Source organism: Cherax quadricarinatus, chromosome 18, assembly GCF_038502225.1.
Source record: "Cherax quadricarinatus isolate ZL_2023a chromosome 18, ASM3850222v1, whole genome shotgun sequence".
NCBI lineage: Eukaryota > Metazoa > Arthropoda > Malacostraca > Decapoda > Parastacidae > Cherax > Cherax quadricarinatus.
The window spans coordinates 12,221,616-12,240,837 of record NC_091309.1 but is presented as its reverse complement, the minus strand read 5'-3'; the positions used below and the strand labels follow the sequence as shown (position 1 = coordinate 12,240,837).

At 40.8% G+C, this 19,222-nt stretch overlaps 3 protein-coding genes across 3 annotated transcripts in view; all 3 read right to left on the bottom strand.

Annotated features, from left to right (window-relative positions):
• The window catches only part of LOC128689387 (U-scoloptoxin(01)-Er1a-like), a 4,947-nt gene extending 262 nt beyond the window's left edge, over positions 1-4,685 (bottom strand). The window contains exons 1-3 of the mRNA XM_053777604.2: positions 4,555-4,685; positions 3,063-3,265; positions 1-2,700 (exon numbers count right to left, since the gene is read on the bottom strand). The exon at positions 1-2,700 is cut by the window's left edge and continues 262 nt beyond it. Of these exons, the coding sequence (XP_053633579.1) occupies positions 2,521-2,700; positions 3,063-3,263 (381 nt within the window). The 5' untranslated portion in view covers positions 3,264-3,265; positions 4,555-4,685 and the 3' untranslated portion in view covers positions 1-2,520. The remainder of the gene's footprint in view (positions 2,701-3,062; positions 3,266-4,554) is intronic.
• A 1,887-nt stretch (positions 4,686-6,572) lies between these two features.
• LOC128689383 (U-scoloptoxin(01)-Cw1a) lies at positions 6,573-11,997 on the bottom strand. The gene is made up of 3 exons (XM_053777600.2): positions 11,838-11,997; positions 8,273-8,472; positions 6,573-7,670 (listed from the first exon to the last, which is right to left on the bottom strand). The coding sequence occupies exons 2-3, from the start codon at positions 8,465-8,467 to the stop codon at positions 7,482-7,484; spliced, it is 384 nt and encodes a 127-aa protein (XP_053633575.1). The 5' UTR covers positions 8,468-8,472; positions 11,838-11,997; the 3' UTR covers positions 6,573-7,481.
• Positions 11,998-15,597: 3,600 nt separating this feature from the next.
• LOC128689386 (U-scoloptoxin(01)-Cw1a-like) lies at positions 15,598-18,032 on the bottom strand. Its single transcript, XM_053777602.2, has 2 exons — positions 18,009-18,032; positions 15,598-17,274 (listed from the first exon to the last, which is right to left on the bottom strand). Exon 2 carries the CDS (start codon positions 17,268-17,270, stop codon positions 16,887-16,889), a length of 384 nt encoding a protein of 127 aa, XP_053633577.2. The 5' UTR covers positions 17,271-17,274; positions 18,009-18,032; the 3' UTR covers positions 15,598-16,886.
• Positions 18,033-19,222: the final 1,190 nt, after the last annotated feature.

The following is a 19,222-nucleotide window of genomic DNA, read 5'->3' as shown; positions in this document are numbered from 1 at the left end:
ACAAAGAAGAATGGTGAAGAACAGAAGGAGTTTGATATAATCAGTCCTTCAGACTGGAGTCGACGTAATCGGTCCATCAAGTCTGTAAAGAATACAGCATATGCACGAAAAAGTGGCTTATATACTGTAGATAGGTGAGGTGAAGCAGTCGTAGGTGGTATCACACTAGACAAATCCACGTGTGGAAGTAGGTCATGCCTTTAGGTTAGGCAAGTGAAGAATTCCCTGTATCAAGATCCCAAGATGTTGCTGTGTCTGACACAGCAACATCAGTCCATCAGATTGATGAACTGATTACATCGGCTCCAGGCTGAGGGACTGATTACCTCAAACTCCTGATTTTCACCATTCTTCTTCGTATTGGACTGATGAAGCCACTGTGTGGCGAAACGTTTCCTCAGTAAAGACACCCAAGTGATGCACATGCGTCTAATTTATCAACTTGTCGGTTCTCTGAATTATTTATTTACATTCTTTTTATTTGTTGGCCGATCTTAATTTAATTTTTTTTCTATCATACGACACGTACGCTTATTCAAACAAACAAACAAAAAAATAAATCGGGTAAAAATGGATAACATGAAAAATACATATTTCTCTATTGAGCTATAGCTACTTAGTCTTTTAAGGGATTTGGGCTGCAGTTCCTCTGTCTTATCCAGGTAGTGAGGTACAACTGCCTTGACTCTCCCTCACAGTGAGGTACAGGGGTTTGGGGTTTATGAGATACAGGGGATACCTTCCTCGGATCATTGCGGTACAGGGGGATGGGGTAAAGGAATATGGGGATACCTTTTTCGGATCTTGCTGGCACAAGGGGTTGGGGTTATTGGGATACGGGGGATACCTATTTAAAACCACAGAAGCACAGGAGGTTGGGGTTATGAGATATGGGGATACTAACCTCGGAAATTTGGGGGGGCTATGGTTATAATATTCAGGGATACCTTTCTAGGATCACTGAAGCACAAGGGGCTGGTGTTATAGAACACGAGGGACACCTTTCTAGCATTTCGTAGAGAATGAAGAAGTTCCAGCTAGCATTTGTCCTCAGTGTGCCACTTCTGTATCACCCTCGTGTGATACAAAGTGGCACACTTTTGTGTCACCTCGTGTGTCTTGTAAAACCAGTTTTGGAGATACACAACCGGATTCACATTAACCTGTTTCCAGTTTACCTTAATGAGCAATGTGAGATCCTCTGTGCTCTATTATCCTTTAATTGATGTATGCTCAAGACGGTGTATTCACATTATAAACAAAAATAAGTATATATGCACATAAATAAGGTGCATATATATATCAACCTAATTAAATAAGAACCATGTCTAGAGAAACGTATGCCTAGAGGAACCTAATTAAATAAGGTCCATGCATATATGAGCCTAATTAAATAAGGTCCATGTATATATGAGCCTAATTAAATAAGGTCCATGTATATATGAACATAAATAAGATACATGTATACAATAACCTAATTAAATAAGATGCATGTATATAGCAACCTAATTAAATAAGGTGCATGCATATAGGAACCTAATTAAATAAGATTCGTGTATATAAGAACCATATTAAATAGGTGCATGCATATAGGAACCTAATTAAATAAGATCTATGTATATAGGAACCCAATTAAATAAGGTGCACGTATATATGAACCTATTTAAATAAAGTACATGTATATAGGAACCTAATTAAATAAGGCACATGTATATAGGAACCTAATTAAATAAGGTACATGTATATGAGTATGACATCTGTTAAGTGTATTATCATCAGTAATAAACATATATATCATAATCTGTTAGGTGTATTGTCATCAGTAATAAACACATGTAAGTCAAATTTGCAATTGGACAGCGACCTTCAACATCTCCTAAGATGCTTCCTTGTAGAAGAGTTCCGTGTTACAAATACAGTATACGTATAATATATATATATAACTCGTTACGAGTATGTTAAAATTTATTTATAAAGTGAACGAATTTATTTTGTATTTATTCGGTTGGTATATACATTATGGGTGGGTGACGAGTAGGGAACATTAGGAGTAGGCACCACATCTTTGGGCAGTGAGTGCGAGTATGGTGAAGTGGTTGGAATATTCAAGTTGATGGTGTACCAAGAGAGAAAAGCAAGTTTGGAAAACATTCGTGAAAAGATGTTTGATAACAATGATGTAAAATAAACGTTTGTGCACAGACAGTTGTGGTGCAGGAGGTGACGGTTGTAGGTAGAGGTCGAGAGTAAATACTAGCCGAAGACCCACTAAAGGAGCCTCGTTACAGCCTTTCTGACTCCTTGACAGAATGTTGTCACATCTCTGATAATAGTGGGGCCATCTTGACTCCTGGACACAATGATGTCTTATATTTGATAACAGTGGGGCCATTTTGACTTCTGGAGACAGTGGCGTTCTGCCTCTGATGACAGTGGCATCTTCTTTGCTTTTGGAAAACTGGCGTTGTTTCTTAGAAGACATTGGGGGAAGTCTTCTTAATTTCTGAACACAGTGACATCTTATCTCAAAGGCTCTAGATTCTCCTCCGGGACGACGCCGAAATTTTTATTAGAGATTTCATAGATGGAAGCGGAGTCGGTGCAGGGGAAAGCTTCAGTGGGATGGGCACAGGTCAGGGAGTCTTGGCTGAAGACCGCGTCTTGACCGCAGATGAAAGTGAAGTGAGCAGTCTCCGTCAGCTGTTGTCACAAAGAACAGAGAGCATAAGAAACTGAAAAAAGATTACTACTGCAGCAGTCTACATAATGGGCCATACTAGCAGGTCTGACTTATTCCCACCAACGTATTTACCTAAGAAGTTTGTCCCGTGGTTTCCTGTCTTCCGAGTTCAATCTTCTAGAAAAGTAAAATAAAATGCTTGCAGTATTTACTAGTCAGGAAATGCGTAATGGTCTAATTACCCTTTAAAATGGAAGGATTATATAAATGAGAATATCGCAGGAATTTCTGTTACCCTTGTGACGTGCCAAGCCAGCTGTGAGTATCTATTTTGTGAAATGGGTTTGTTAAAAATAAAAACAGAGAGAGAAAGTTGTCTCACCAAGCCGTCCTCCTCGGTGACTGGGTAGCACACGTGGAAGGCCCTGCAGGAGTGTTCCACGTCGGCGTAGTAGCCGAAGGGGCGCTGCTCGCAGTTGAAGGAGGACTGGAGAGCACCCGAGCCTCCTGGCAGCTTCCCTGCCATCCTGGCGGAGGTGGCGACGAACAATACCGCCAGCAGCACCAACAATTCTCTCATCATGGCTACCAAGCAAACAAACATCATGACACACAAATATTGCTTTAAGTAACATCATTATTTTAAGAGTATCTACAATTCCTTGGAACAAGAGCCTTTTACTTGCAATGGAGCATCTCCCTTAAAGAGCTTAAGTATCATGAACACCACAAATATACTTTAATAGCAATGCATTGAAAATTTACCCCCGGTTGTGAAAGTATAAAGAAAAGTGCTGAAGTATTCTTGGGGAGCAAACCGGTGGTCATGCATTTGTAAGACCATAGCAATACCCACCACGTCACAGTATTAAAATCTCTGTGAAAAGATTCAACATGAAGTTCGTTTTGAACATTCTGTGGACTTGTTACAATTACTTTGATTGGTTTAAAGTCTTTTGACTGCATGTGAGTCAGTAAGGCTGCATGTCACTGTTCACCAACATCAGGAATACGATAATCCCTAAAATATGGACTAAAACAAATGTTCAGTGTATACTGACTAAGAGCTACACACCTGTCGGTGTTCTCAGTGCAAGAAATACAGTTCTAGGTGTATGTACACAGAGATACATACCTTTCGGTGTCACACTGACACTCCTCTCGGTGTGTACACACTGAGAAATATACACAGACATACACACATCTCCCTGCACATATTCTCTACCCACGAACTAGGCTACAGACCTCTCAAAAAAAAAAAAAAAAAAAAAAAAAAATATATATATATATATATATATATATATATATATATATATATATATATATATATATATATATATATATATATATATATATATATATATATATATATATATATATATATATATGGTAATTCACGTTGAAAAAAATGAGCCTATCTTTTGATCTCCCAAATTTAATGATAAACGTGTCACATTTTGTTAGATTTCTGACTAGTTCGTACAGTTGCCGCTGTGTGACCCATTCGGGTTCAGTGCTTTTTTCCGAGTATAATAATGACAAATGTCTGGTTACGTAAACAAGAACTTGTGATGGGGAAGGAGAACGGCTCCGAATTCGCCTATACCTTAATAATTCACAATTAACCAATACATTACATGGTAAACTGCATGGCGTTTCGGTTCCGTTCTGGACCATTGTCATGGTCCAGAACGGAACCATGACAATGGTCTAGTATGGACCGAAACGTGGTCTAATTTCATTTCCAAACGTGTGAGTTAGTTGCGAATTGTTCCAGCCACGATCTTCCGATCTATTCCACGTCGAGAAATTCCTCTCGGCTTTGGCACAACTAGAGAAAGCTCTGTGAGAGGGCAGGAAAAACCACCTGTTACCTGAGCAGGTGAGGTGTTGAGAGAACTGCTGACGTTGCTCCACCTGCCTGCTTATTTATACCTGCTGGCGGGAGCCAAATAGGCAAAACATCCGGTCTCGGAGGGAATGTGGAGGCGAACTGGAGGTGGCGAGGCTGTCTAGGATCACGACCTGAAAGAGTGTAGAGCCAGGGGTGACGTCACTTCCCTGGGTCACGGCACACTTTTTGATTATCCACAGTTTTGCTACTCATCCACAAACTTTGTCTGCACTCTTGGCTAATCTATACTTTGCTTTTCAACGCTGCAACTTTTTCTCATCTTATTACGTCAGTTTCTGACGTGGTTATCAATGTCCGTTTCTTACTCTTTCAGCTGTTTCCAGTCATATGTTTCTGCATTTTAAATTAAGTTAGACTAATTTAGGTTAAGTCAATTTTGGTTAGGTTATACTGGGTTATGTTAGGTTAGGATGCATAAACAACCTATCAACTTGTAGTGTTCCAGCCACTGTATTGTGACAAGGATTTTGTCAAGCATTCCAGTAAGGGTTCAGCAGCTACGGCAGCTTCAAAAGTTTCGTTCCAGCAGAGCTGTTACTAATGCCTGGGGATTACCAGCTAGAGAATGGTCTGGCCCTTTTGGCAGCACGGAACCTATGGTCTATCCCTAGACTCGCCCCGGAGTTTGTAAAACAACCAGTTAAGCTTGCCTGTCCAGACGAGGTTGAAACTGCACGCGGGTTTTTTTCTTTCACTGTGAATCGTGTTGTTCCAGTCCAACACCGTTACATCCCAACATTCTCACACCACGGGTGGTATACGTGTGGATTTTAACGTTGTCTGGGCTGGCCGTAAACCATCCCCTCCTCTTGCTAGACGCGTCGTTCCATTATTATTTCCTTATTTGTGGTTATTTGTAAGCCCACCGTACTCTCGTACATAGCAATTTGAATTAAAATATTTGAAGTTGATTCTTTTTGTAAGGTAAAATATGAAAATGACCAGGAATCGTAAGGAAAAGAATATGTAAATAGAAGCTGAATGAGAGACGGGCCTTAAATGGAGTCTTAATGACCAGGTCTGGGTTATTGTCAGAGTGATACAACGTCGCTCGTCCTCCTCCTGAGTGGGGTCATAGGGCATAAACTTTCACCTTGCACATATTTAGAGTCCTGTGTTCCAATGTTTTTTTGATGTACAGGGTGTCCACTAAGTCTTTTCTCGATTAGAAAAAAAGCACATTGTAAAAGATGTGAAAGTATAGATCTCTGTATAAGATAGAGAATTATCGTTACATGAAGTTCCTTGGCAGATGGATTATGCGTCATGATCCCAAGAAATGGCTTCCACGCTCCCCTGCTATCTCGTTGATGACCCCATCATACGGCTCCCATGCTCCCCTGATATTTCGTTGATTACCCCATCATATAGCTCCCACGCTCCCCTGATATTTCGTTGATTACCCCATCATATGACTCCCACGTTCCCTTGATATCTCGTTAATGACCCCATTATATGGCTCCCACGTTTCCCTGATATCTCGTTGATGACCCCATCATACGGCTCCCACGTTCCCTTGATATCTCGTTGATGACGCCATAAACCGGTCCCCCAAGCTCCCTTGATGTTACGCCTTAACACTTCTTTTGGGTATTTGCGAAGGACTATGTTGTCCACATACCAACAGCTGACATTACAACACTAAGTGCCAGAATAATTGATGTCATGGGAAGAGCCACGCCGCATATGTTGGAAAACAACCAGGTTTGATCCGAAAGGGTGGTATCGATTCTTTAGATCAACAGCCCTTACCGTAGCCCTTTAACAACCCCTCACCAGCATCAAGGGCACCTTGTATGGACAATGAACTGAACATCATATACTTCAGTTTCCTTTTAAAAAATCCTTCATTGTGTCACAAAACATCAAATTAATCCAAGCTCATTCCCGTTCATTTCGCGGCGATATTCAGAGTTTGAATGCATTAAACTGTGACGCAGCATGACAGCTTTTCAGTGGAGTAATAAGAGGAGGAATGATAATGAAAGAATAGAAATAATACTAAGCTTTACTGACACACACACACACACACACACCCTGTGATGATGATGGTGAGAGGTGGACAAGGTAAATAAATAAAGGAAAAGGCATGAAACACAAGGGTTGTAATGTTTACACCATTATCTCCGTATATTAAAGATTAAGACAGTACCAGACCATTATCCATGTGTGAGTTAGTTATGAATTGTTCCAGCCTCGGTGTTGTGGCTTTTATTCCTCTGCGGGTTAGTTGTGAATTGTTTCAATCACGGTGTTGTGTTTTATAGTCTTCTGTGAGTAAGTTGTGAATTGTTCCAGTCCCGGTGTTGTTTTATATTCTTCTGTGGGTTAGTTGTGAATTGTTCCAACCACAGTGCTGTGGCTTATATTCTTTTGTGGGTTAGTTGTGAATTGTTCCAGCCCCGGTGTTGTGTCTTATATTCTTCTGTGGGTTACTTGTGAATTGTTCCAGCCCCGGTGCTGTCTTATATTTTTCTGTGGGTTAGTTGTGAATTGTTCCAGCCCCGGTGTTGTGTCTTACGTTCTTCTGTGGGTTAGTTGTGAATTGTTCCAGCCCCGGTGTTGTGGTTTCTATCCTTTTGTGGGTCTTGGAAATTGTTCTATCCATGGTGTTGTAGATTTTTATTCTTGCGTGGAGTTAGTTGTGTATTACTCCAGCCACGGTGTTGCGGCTTTTAATCTTCTGTGGGTTATTTGTAAACTATCCAAGTCACTGTATAGTGACTTTTTTCATTCTTTTCAGTAACTTTGCTAGAGTGGACAAAGTCAGCAAATATTGACAGAGACGCGAGATACGGGAGTCGCAGTGTGTACAGTCGTATCACATAAGCAACGGTAATTCCAAGGGCACATAAGGGGTCGTCAGGGCCAAGCTCCACTTAGGCGTTACTGCAAGGGTGCTATGGTGGTGGCCACCCCGTTATATTCGAGGCGCAACTGAAGGTTGGAGTCCTCGTAGATGGAGGCGGCGTCAGCACAGGGAAAGGCTTCCTTCGGGTGGGTGCAGTCGAGCTGCTCTTGGTTGAAGATGGTGTCCTTGCCGCAGAGGAACGTGAAGTGTGCTACCTCCACCAGCTGTATCGGGGACAAACAAGAGTACAAGGTCAAACAATGTATATTAGTTTTTGAGTTTGCAAGAGTTACTCTACAGCTCGTAGGTTCGCCTCATAATTTTCGGCTGGATGATGTGACCTGTCTGTTCCTTATACATTCTGTTTATTCATTCCTATTATTATTATTACTATTTTTTCGAGAATAATATCAATAACATTTGTTACCATAAATTGTCATATATATCTAAAAGAAGAAAAACTGAACAGGAAAAAGATCTTCAAGAACATAAACAAGAGTGGGTAAAACACTATAAATATTAATTTTTAAAGCTCATGCCCGGCCTTATAGTAAACTACACGACACCAAAATACAAGACACCGAACTTCAGTGATATGGAACTTACACAACATCGAAGTTACAGGACATCGAACTACAAGACATCGAACTTACATGACATCGAACTTACAGGACCTTGAACTCATACATGAAACTATACAACGTCGAACTCACACTTTAACCTATACGACATCGAACTTTTACACCATCAAACTACAAGACATCAAATTTTCACGACATCGAACTCAAACTTCAAATTATATGACTTCGAACTCAAGGTTTCTCACCTGTTCTGCCTCGTCGTACACAGGCTGGCAGATGTGGTAGGCCTGGCAGTTGTTCTCTACATCGGCGTAGAAGCCATACTCACGATCCTGGCAGGAGAATCCTGGCTCGATACGGAAGCCTCCAGGCAGCTTCCCTGCCATCCTGGCCGAGGCTGCTACCACCACAACCAACAGCACTGACAACACCAGTTTCATTGTCACTGAAAAGTTTGTTGCGTTTAAAACTGATCGACTGCACGCTGTTCATTAAGATTGCACTTCACTTATACACTAACATCAAAATACTTTAATCTGTAAAATTAAAATTAAGTCGACTTCTAGTGTACAGACCCTGAAAGATATACAGCTCACTACATTTATGCAAGCCACTCATTGTATATACTCTGAAAGGTTAATTAACTGGATTTAAAGTCTACTGACTACACGAGGGTCTTAATATTAAGGCAGCATGTAACTTATTCGCACCTAGTCAGGAATACTATAATCACTATATTAAATATTAAACTCTATTGAATGAACATCTAGAGTATACAACCCTGTACTGAGAGTTTGCTAGATTCGTTAATTGGGTTTTTAAAGTCTATCGATTAGAGGAGGGTCATTAAGGCTGCGTGTAATCTGTTTACCGCCAGTCAAAAATTGAATCCCCTGAAAAGGGGATTAAACTAAAGCTTCGGACTATACACAGTGAGAGAAATTCACCTCTCACTGTATACACCATCAAGTGTGTACTTTTATTTGATCTAGTATGTTGCTCGTATGTTGGTTTGCGTGCAGCCAGCAGCAACAGCCTGGTTGATCAGGCTCTGATCCATCAGGAGGCCTGGTCTCAGACCGGGCCGCGGGGGCGTTGACCCCCGGAACTCTCTCCAGGTAAACTCCAGTGAGCTCATACAGACACTGGTAGAACACTATCACTTACCAAAACTTCGCCTTGAAGCCAAACATGAGGCCTTAAGCTGTATTGATAACTTAGTCACACAGCACACACTCTCGCAAATTATTTACGTTGATGGTTCTGTTCACCAATCCACTGGTGCAGCTGGTAGTGCTGCTGTTGTCGTACAGAGTGATGGCTCTCTTAAAGAAATTGGAGCACGCATCAATAATTGGGCCTCTACCCTTCAGACAGAACTGTTTGCCATACTCCTTGCACTGAAATGCATCTATGTATCAAAGATTGACAGTTTAATTGTAACTGATTCTCTGTCATCCATAAATGCTCTCAACTCATTAAGCATAAATTGTGGCATGCTTGTGTCAGAAGCCAGACACAGGTATGGTAGGATTGTGGACAGTGGAGTCAGAGTGCACATGCTGTGGATTCCATCTCACATTGGTCTTCAGATGCATGATAGAACTGATAAATTGGCTAAGCTGTATGCTTTCAAAGAGGGAGTAGATTACAATCTTGGCTTGTCAGGTAGTAGTTTGAGAACAATAATACGAAAAGAACTTCAGCTGAATTTTATGGACTTAAGGCTCAGGGAGATTGACACCAGTGAGTCCATCTATCATCATTCTATCATGCAGGAGGAGCCACATGTCTATGGTGCATCCAACAAAATAAGCAGACTCTTGGATGTCACTACCGCCCGGTTCCGGCTGGGTTACAAGTATCTTTGGCAGGTTAAATCACCACCACCAGATGTAGACCAACGAAATGTAAACTTTGCCAGATGGACTATTGTCACACCCTGCGTCATTATGTACTGGAGTGAGATAAAATTAATGAATTTAGAAACAACTCACTCAGAAGTGTTCAAGAAATGACTAAGTATTTTATCCACAGTGGTATATTACAGACCATTCTGGAGAAATACCCTGACTTTGCTAGCTGTAAATAAAGCATTACCACATGTGTGCATGTGTGTGTGTGTGTGTGTGTGTGTGTGTGTGTGTGTGTGTGTGTGTGAGTATGAGTGTGTGTGTGTATGAGTGTGAGTGTGTGTATGAGTGTGTGTGAGTATGAGTGTGTGTGCGTGTGTGTATGAGTTTGTGTGTGTGTGTGTGTGTGTGTGTTTATGTGTGTGTGTGTATGAATTTGTATGTGTGTGTGTGTGTGTGTGTGTGTGTGTGTGAGAGAGAGAGAGACTCAGCAATCAACATTTGCACCAATAACTCACTACAGTTGTGACCGGGTGTGGAAGTGTGAATTGCTCATTACTCTAAAATTTGTTCATGATTGCAGCCATGTATAAACGTAAGTAACCATTCTTACAGTATTCATTACCTTTGTAACTTGTGAGTTCATTACCTTTGTAACTTGTGAGTTCATTACCTTGTACCTAGTTCAGCCATCAAAACTTTGGAGCCCGGTCCCTGGACCCATTGTGTACCTCTGTAATCTGTAAATACCTTTGTAACTTGTAATGATTGTGACTAGACCTACCTGGAGTTCATTACCTTTGTAAATTGTGAGTTCATTACCTTTGTAAATTGTGAATTCATTGCCTCTGTAACTTGCTCAGCTATCAAAACTTTGAGGCCCAGTCCCTGGACCCATTATGTACCTCTGTAATCTTTTGACTACCGCCCACAGGATGGGTATGGGGTGCATAATAAACATATTAAACTTAAACTTACCAAATGAGCCAGTAATTTACGATTCATCATGAATCGTGGCTTACGCGCTACCATGGAGTTTTGGTACTCATTTTTTGCCGCCAATTCAAATCCCACCCGTACAGTGGTTTGGTTACGATTCATCATATTCTTTTTTTTTCAACGTTGAGATAAATAATTTCTAAAACAAACTGGTTGTGTTCTAATTATAATATATATTCTAACTGTTAGTCTGCGTAGAAGTGACCTTACTAGGCACAGTAAGGTCACGAGACCTTGGTCTGACCTTGTTATTAAACACTATAGCCTGATGACTGAGTTGTCACTCTCCTGGAAGTGTGAAGGAGTTACAGGAGAACAGATATTGTAGCTACCCGTATTTGCTTTCAAAAAAAGTTGTAGCATTGTAGTTATATAGTCAGGTGTGCCTACCTGCCATACTACCATATATGTGGGTAATACTTGCCATCCTACTATACGTGTGGGCAATATCTGCCATACTTCTGGGAAACCACAACCTACCCTGAGACAAGTATTCTCTTTTCATTGAGCACAGAGACAACAGAAACACTAACTTTGAAACGCAATTTGAAAATGAGATCACAATAAATTTTTAATAATTTAATTAAACTGAGAACACTTACAGTGTGTTGTTACCCTATTCTATATAATAATTACATTGTAGGAACACCCGCTGTGTGCGGCTACCCTAAGTGATAGTTAAATAGTGCAAAGAAAAGCAATTACATAGTGTGAACAAAAATAGTTATATTGTGTAAACAAAAGTAGTTATAAGAGTGTGAACACAAGATTGTTCTGTCACATTCCATCACAATGGGTTGCAGACATGATTTAATTTAATATGTCAGCTGGGTGATGAGACTATAGTCTAGTACACATTAGTTATTACAGGGAACACATAAGTACAGTTACACATTAGAATGGCACTCGACAAAACTATTAATAAAACTTCAATTGCTAAGGCGTTAAAAGGTCTTACCTAGGAGGAGTCGAGGTTGTTCTCAGTATGACAACAGCTGAGCTATACTGAGGTAGAGGTACGTGTGTGAGGAACGACCTGGTCACCACCCGCAATTTGGAGCAGTGGTGGCAGAACTGGATTTCACAAGGCTGTTCGCATCAGGGAGACGCTCACCTGACATTTATTTACACATATTGCTAGAACTGGAAGAATGCGTAGGTTCGGTGTGAGCTTTAAATAAGGTTGAACATGTGAGAGTTGGGGGAAAAAAGCCATGTGATTCCATGACCCTACTGAGATGGCAAGGTGGCCCTAGGTACCTCTAGTTCAAGGCTCTGGAGGTGAATACCAGCAACTCTCCCATGCTAGCGTGGTCACTTTCTCCACCTGTTCACCTTTCCCTTTCGTTTGGTGGCGTGTTTTAACGATCTCTCTTTTCTTTACGTCTACGGTATATCTGCTTTGCAGCACAGACTTTAAAACGAAGAGAATTTGAAGAAGTTATCACACGAGTGAATCACAAATACCCGAGGTCAGTATTATTACAACATGGTATAGAAAGGTCAGTGGGAGTGTGACACCAATACCGTGGTGGGAGACTCCGCCGCTCTGGCAACATTAAAACTATAAGTAATATGATGTTTCAAGGTCAGTGAGCGTAAATACACAGGGAAAAAATATATATGTATTTAGTGATCTGTGCGTACGAGGGTAGAACTCCAGTTCCTGGCCCCACCTCTTACTGAACTGTGTCTACCAAAGTAGAACTCCAGCTCCTGGCCCCACTTCTTACTGAACTGTGTATCCCAGGGTAGAACTCCAGCTCCTGACCCCTGCTTCTTGCTGAAGTACGTCCACCTATATACTAAGTGTGCAGCTGCGGTCTATGTCCTCTTATATTCACTTGGTCTGTTCACTGATGATAAACGATTCCTCTTAGTTCTTCTCAAGCCTTCAGAATGGATTGGCGTTGGGCCTGGAAGCTGGGGAAGGGTTCTTGATCCAAGGAATCGGAGATACATTGTTTCCTATGGGTCGAGTCTGCTTACCTTCCATTTCCCAGGAATGGTATGACCCCTAGGGGTTTAACCCTTCTCCGTGAAAAAAAATATAATAATAATAATGATAATAATGTCATAATAATACTACTACTACTAATAATAATAATAATAATAATAATAATAATAATGTCCTCTCATATCAATCTTCCTGAGTACCTTGTTCGTCGTGATCATTTCTCCCTTGGCTCTTTCCTTTTCCAGTGACCTGAGTGTCACTTTACACAGAGAGAGAGAGAGAGAGAGAGAGAGAGAGAGAGGGAGAGAGAGAGAGAGAGAGAGAGAGAGAGAGAGAGAGAGAGAGAGAGAGAGAGAGAGAGAGAGAGAGAGAGAGAGAGAGAGAGAGAGAGAGAGAGAGAGAGAAAGAGAGAGAGTTTATTTACCTGTAAAGAAGCTTAGTTCACTACCATACGTTCCTCTTACTTCACACCATATCCCAAAATAGCGATTTTACATCTCGAAAGATATTTTCAGTTTCTCTGATGAAACTCCTTATACAGATGACTTGTCATATATATTACAGTTAAATATCTTTATTACGCACCTCTATATCCATCCTGTGGGCGGTAGTGCTGTTATTGTGGAACTTATAATGGGAACAGCCAGTGGGACCCATTTTAATGATAGCCAAGGAAGTTACAGTGGTAATGAATTATTTACAAGCTTATGGTTACGATCGTAAGCAGAAGAAGAAGAAGAAGAAGAAGAAGAAGAAGAAGAAGAAGAAGAAGAAGAAGAAGAAGAAGAAGAAGAAGAAGAAGAAGAAGAAGAAGAAGAAGATGATGATGATGATGAGGAAGGACAAACCTGAGTCGGCAGTAGCGGCGAGTTCAACCACTCCCCAGGTAAGCTTGGTGTAAAGGTGAATTTATGCTAACGAGAAGGATGGTCAGGCCCCTCTAGGATAGCTGGGTTAAGGACGCCTAGGAGTCAGGGAACTCAACCACTACCACTTCCATCAACCCTACCACCACCACCACCACCACCTCTGCTACCACTACCATCATCGCTACCTCCATCATTACTTCTCCCACTACTGACAATACAACCACCACTATCACTAGATGTACAGGTGTAATGTTAACATGTATCAGCATGGACATAATATGCAGAATAAGCTTTTGATTGGGACAGCGTTTTGCTCTGTGTAGAGCTTTATCAAGTCATGTTCGGCGCAGTGTACAGTTTTATCCAGTCAGAAGGGACCTCGAGGAGGGACGGGGAGGTAAAGAAGGGGAAGCAGACCAGGAGAAATGAGGTGAGAGAAGGGCGGGGGAGCAGGTTATTGGTGTCTACATACAGTGTATATACAAACCAGTCAATACTTTTACGAGACTAAACGACAAGATAAATAATAAGGAAGATTTACAGGGAGAGGCCAAATCTCATTTGGGCTCCACAAGGGCAGATTGTAAGCTTCTGTAAGGTACTGTAAACTTCTGTAAGCTACTGTAAGCTACCGTAAACATCTGTAAGCTACTGTAAATTTCTGTAAGATACTGTAAGCTTCAACTTCATTTGTGGCAATTGGTCGTTCGGGATAATCCTCTCGAGAACTGGGCACATGCAGGATGTTAATGAGATAGGCCTAAGCTGGTGTGAATTTGGGTTGGAAATGGGCATTATGTGTCTGAGTCCAGCAATCCTGTAATACTCCTCGTAGATGGTTAGCTAGGTTTAGAGCCTGTCGACTACGCGAGTTACATTGAGACTGAAAATCACCTGTTTACCACCAGTCAAAAATACTTTAATCACTGAAGTAGGGGTTAAAATAAACTCTCAATGTGTATACACTGAAAGACATTTCTGTATATATATTCCAGTGGCTGTATAATCAGCTCCATTACAAGATTAATGGGCAACTCAATAAGAAGCCGCTGAGTACTGTATATTACAGCATCATCGACACCATGCCTACCCCTTCTATGGTAGGGTAAGTGCCTGAGCCAGAGCTTGCAGCTCACAAGACTGTCATTCCCATTAGCTCCCTTGGGGCGGGGATGGCAGACCAGAGAGGCCTACCTTCTCCCTACGAGCCCCGTGAGGGCGGGAAATGTGGCTAGGCCTGGGGACAGTTGGTCCCAAAGATGAGGGGGTACTTGTGCCTCCTCCCATGGGAGACTTAGGTCTCAGACATTCCCTAGACAGGGAGCCAAGGCCGGGCCACCACTTGGAAAAGGACCGGGCCGGGAGAATACCGGCGAATCTTTAATAATAATTACAGCATCACTTGGAGCTAAAGTACATAACTGTAAAATTATAAAAAAAATAACATGAAAATTAAATTGGGTTATATTAGATTAAATAGGTTAGGTTAGGCAAGATTTGTCAGGAAACATGACAAATGTTTCCTGAAGCGGGTCTTAGTCATATGATGACCCATAGCTGAAGCTTTTGGTATCAGACCGAAGCCTTTCGCGGCTTTCTGGTCCACACTTTTAGAAATTATAGTAATGATTATAACCATTTTCATTATTTAGATTAATGTACTATACATGTGTGTATGTTTCCATGAGACTTGTGTGCCTTCAATAACAATGGAAAAAATAAATCTGTTAAATCTAAATAAGTCATCGTGTCTGACTTTTTTTTGGGTTATCCTAAGTAATTTACACAATGTATGATAAATGTACATTTGTGTTCCTGTATCTAAATAAACCTACTGATTTACGCTTAATTGTATATTATTATTATTATTATTATTATAATCAAGGGGAAGCGCTAAACCCGGAGGATTATACAGCACCTGGGGGGATGTGGAAGGCATTCAGGCTTAATTCGGGGAACTGGAGCACAGATCCAATTCCCTAAATCAAGAGCCCCTCACCAACATCAAGGAACCTTCCTTGAGGGGCTTAATTGTATAGTTTTGAGTTGTCCCTCATAAAAAGCCTTCGCTGTTCGTTTTCTCTAGTCGCACAGCTGTGTTTAAGGGGAAACTACTCAAGATAATCCAATCATGTTACGCTATCATCGAGGGCTGTTTGTCTTATTTCCACTGTTGTTTTAAAATTCTACAATAACTGTATTCAGTACAAAATTATTACAGGCTCATAGCGGTGACAAATAAACATATTTAATGGGTCACATGAAAATTCCCTATTTCCCCCTCAAGGAGCACAGGAACCGTGTTGCGATATTAGAAGCAATTTTCCTTATCCCTTTTGACCCTGTCCACCTACAAGTTAAAATAAATACCTACGGGTTGGCCTACTACTGTGAGTCACTTGCAGGTATATCTCTGCTATGTAATTGTGTAAGTAAACTCCAGTTCTTCCAGATATCATATCCTGTGTAAGACAACTCGTCTTGCAAAAAGTTTTATCCAGTGTAAGAAAACTCTAGCTTTGTTAAAAAAATTATCCTGTGTAAGAATACTCCAGTCTTATTAAAAAGTTTTATCCTGTGTAAGAAAACTCTAGTTCATTTATATCAAGCCAGGTAGTCCATCCTCATGCCCTGATTTATGTATCCCTGTCTAAAACTTTATCCCTAGAAACTGTTTACGGTATTAAAAAATATGGCATTTAAAAAGATACGGTATGTAATTTCAAAAGTTTAATTAATATAGATTTTGAGCAATATCGTTATAAGTAGCAACTACAAGTAGCAATTACTTGTGTTCACCAGAAAGAGGAAAATTTGATCTGCATCACCACTCCACCTGATGAGAAGCTATGGGCCTCCCATAGCGCAGGAAGAAGTATATAAGCGGAAAAAATATGAAATAACGAAAGAAAAGTAATGGCTATCCTGAAGTTACTACAGGAAAAAGAATAGGATAAAAATTCACAGCCAAGGAAGGCAGAGACATTCAACGGCAGCAAAGCCATAAATAACACATTAGATATATTTGTGGTGGACTAGTAGGACACATGGAAACACAGCAAGAACGTGATCCTGTGAAGTGTAATCAATAGAGGTTCGAACCTCCTTTTAGGGCTTGGCCCCTGGATATCCCAGATAGGAGACACGTGTCACCACCAGGGAGTATAGGGTGGGATTGTGCTTATCTCTCCTCAGGGATGGCTCCGAACTCAGAGTTGCTGATGTCGTAGAGGGTGGTAGCTTCCTCGCAGGGTACAGCGTCCTCAGGGTGGGAGCAAGTGAGGGACTCCTGGTTGAAGATAGTCTCGTTGCCACAAATGAAGGAGAAGTGGGCCGTCTCGAGAAGGCTTCCTGTGTCGTCAGTGAGGGGAAAACAGACGTGAAAGACCTGGCAGTTATTGTCGACGTCTGCGTAGTAACCGTAGGCGCGGCTGTCACAGGAGAAGGTTGTCTGGAGGGTTCGCGCCCTCAGGAGTGCCTCGGCTTCTGCAGGAAGAACGTAAGCCATACGGGCGGAGGCGAGGGCAGCAAGGGCCAGCGTCAGGGCGAGGACAACACGACACATGATGCTGTCGAACAAAAAGTGTGAAAGTTAGTCATCCCAATGGTTCCTAGTGCTTGTAATGGAGGAGAAACGGATGTCAAATTAATGGTAAAAGAATATGCACTTGCATATACGAACATATAGTGAAAATGTTGTAGCCACTTAATTTTCAGGATTAGTCCTCTATGGCATTGGTATCCGGCCTAGGGGCAGTGAACCCCTGGGTAGGATCGCGAGTTATTCTCAATTAACAAATCCTAAAATTGCAATTATTATCATGTGACGGTCCGTGTTTTTTTTTTTTTAGGCTAAAAGTGGGTCCTTGTACTAGATATAAAGTTGGGAATCACTGCTCTAGACTATTACTGAATAATGGTGGAAAGCGTTAAATGCAGTATAAATCACGTTGAATAAGAAGGCATTATTAAGGTAATTAATCCGAGAAAGTCAAGCTGTATGGTCATTTCTTTTAGGAAATAGAATAGCATGCCTGCTACATAATTAACAGATGGAGCATGGAGTCTCCACTGAGGAACCTACACGGGTTTGGCGCCTCGCATAAATATAAGATTAAGGGATGCGACCTACAAGAGCGAGAAGACCTCCTAAGTACCTATTTCTAGTTGAACACGGCAGTAAATACGAGTATAAGGTGACTTGCCCATGCATCTCTAACCTTCCCGGGAATCGAATCCTAGTACTCTCGGTTGTGAGTTGAGCGATGCAATTCACCTAAAAAGTTACTAAGAAATTATTTACCTGTTAGAGTGGAGGCTTGAGGAGGACTGTGAGGGAAGATAGCAGACACGTCCTTATATACTGTCGCACCTGACCCTGGTGATGATGGTCCTCTCTCCCTGCGTCCTCTGGAGGGCCTCTCTTGCAGCCTTCAGAGGGGAGGAGGGGGTTGCCTTGATTCTTGTCCAAGGAATTGGAGCTATCCTCTCCTTCCTCGGCTCAAACCTGTTTAAATCCTCCCCGCTTTCTAACGCCCTCCACTCCTTAGACTCTGTATGATCGTCAGTGTTTACCACTTCTACCTTAAAACCAGGAAGCCAGTGCGTTATTCACTCGTTTTAAGATGGGGGTTAAATCCTATCGACTACACGAGGATCATTAAGGCTGCACGGTAACCTTTAAACCACCATACAAGAATACCTTAACCCCTAAAACGAACATTGGAGTAAGCTGTCAGTCGAGAAATACGCCCCTCAGGGCATGTATATATATATATATATATATATATATATATATATATATATATATATATATATATATATATATATATATATATATATATATATATATATATATATATATATATATATATATATATATATATATATATATATATATATATATATATATATATATATATATATATATATATATATATATATATATATATATATATATATATATATATATATATATATATATATATATATATATATATATATATATATATATATATATATATATATATATATATATATATATAATGTGTCGTGCCGAATATGTAAAACTGGTCAATTAGCAAGAACTCATTTAAAATTAAGTCCGTTCTGAAATTTTCTCTTATACGTTTAAAGATAATTTTTTTTCATTAATGTTAATGTAAAAAAAATTAATTTTGCTCCAAAAGAATCTTAGAAAACTTACCTAACCTTATTATTACAAGAACAATTTATTTTAGCCTAGAGGGACTAGTACCGAACTTGCACACGAAAATCACTCACTACGAAAGCAAAAGACTTGGCAGACGATGCAACATCCCCCCAATGAAAAGCAGGGGTGTCACTAGCACGTTAAGAGACCATACAATAAGTGTCAGGGGCCCGAGACTGTTCAACTGCCTCCCAGCATACATAAGGGGGATTACCAACAGACCCCTGGCAGTCTTCAAGCTGGCACTGGACAAGCACCTAAAGTCGGTTCCTGACCAGCCGGGCTGTGGCTCGTACGTTGGTTTG

Bases quoted from the DNA above. Each gene is read 5' to 3' on its own strand.
- LOC128689383 (XM_053777600.2), bottom strand. From the start codon at position 8,467: ATGAAACTGGTGTTGTCAGTGCTGTTGGTTGTGGTGGTAGCAGCCTCG. The intron at 7,671-8,272 runs GTGAGAAACCTT...TCCCCGATACAG, and splicing joins TGTACGACGAGGCAGAACAG to CTGGTGGAGGTAGCACACTT.
- LOC128689386 (XM_053777602.2), bottom strand. From the start codon at position 17,270: ATGTGTCGTGTTGTCCTCGCCCTGACGCTGGCCCTTGCTGCCCTCGCC.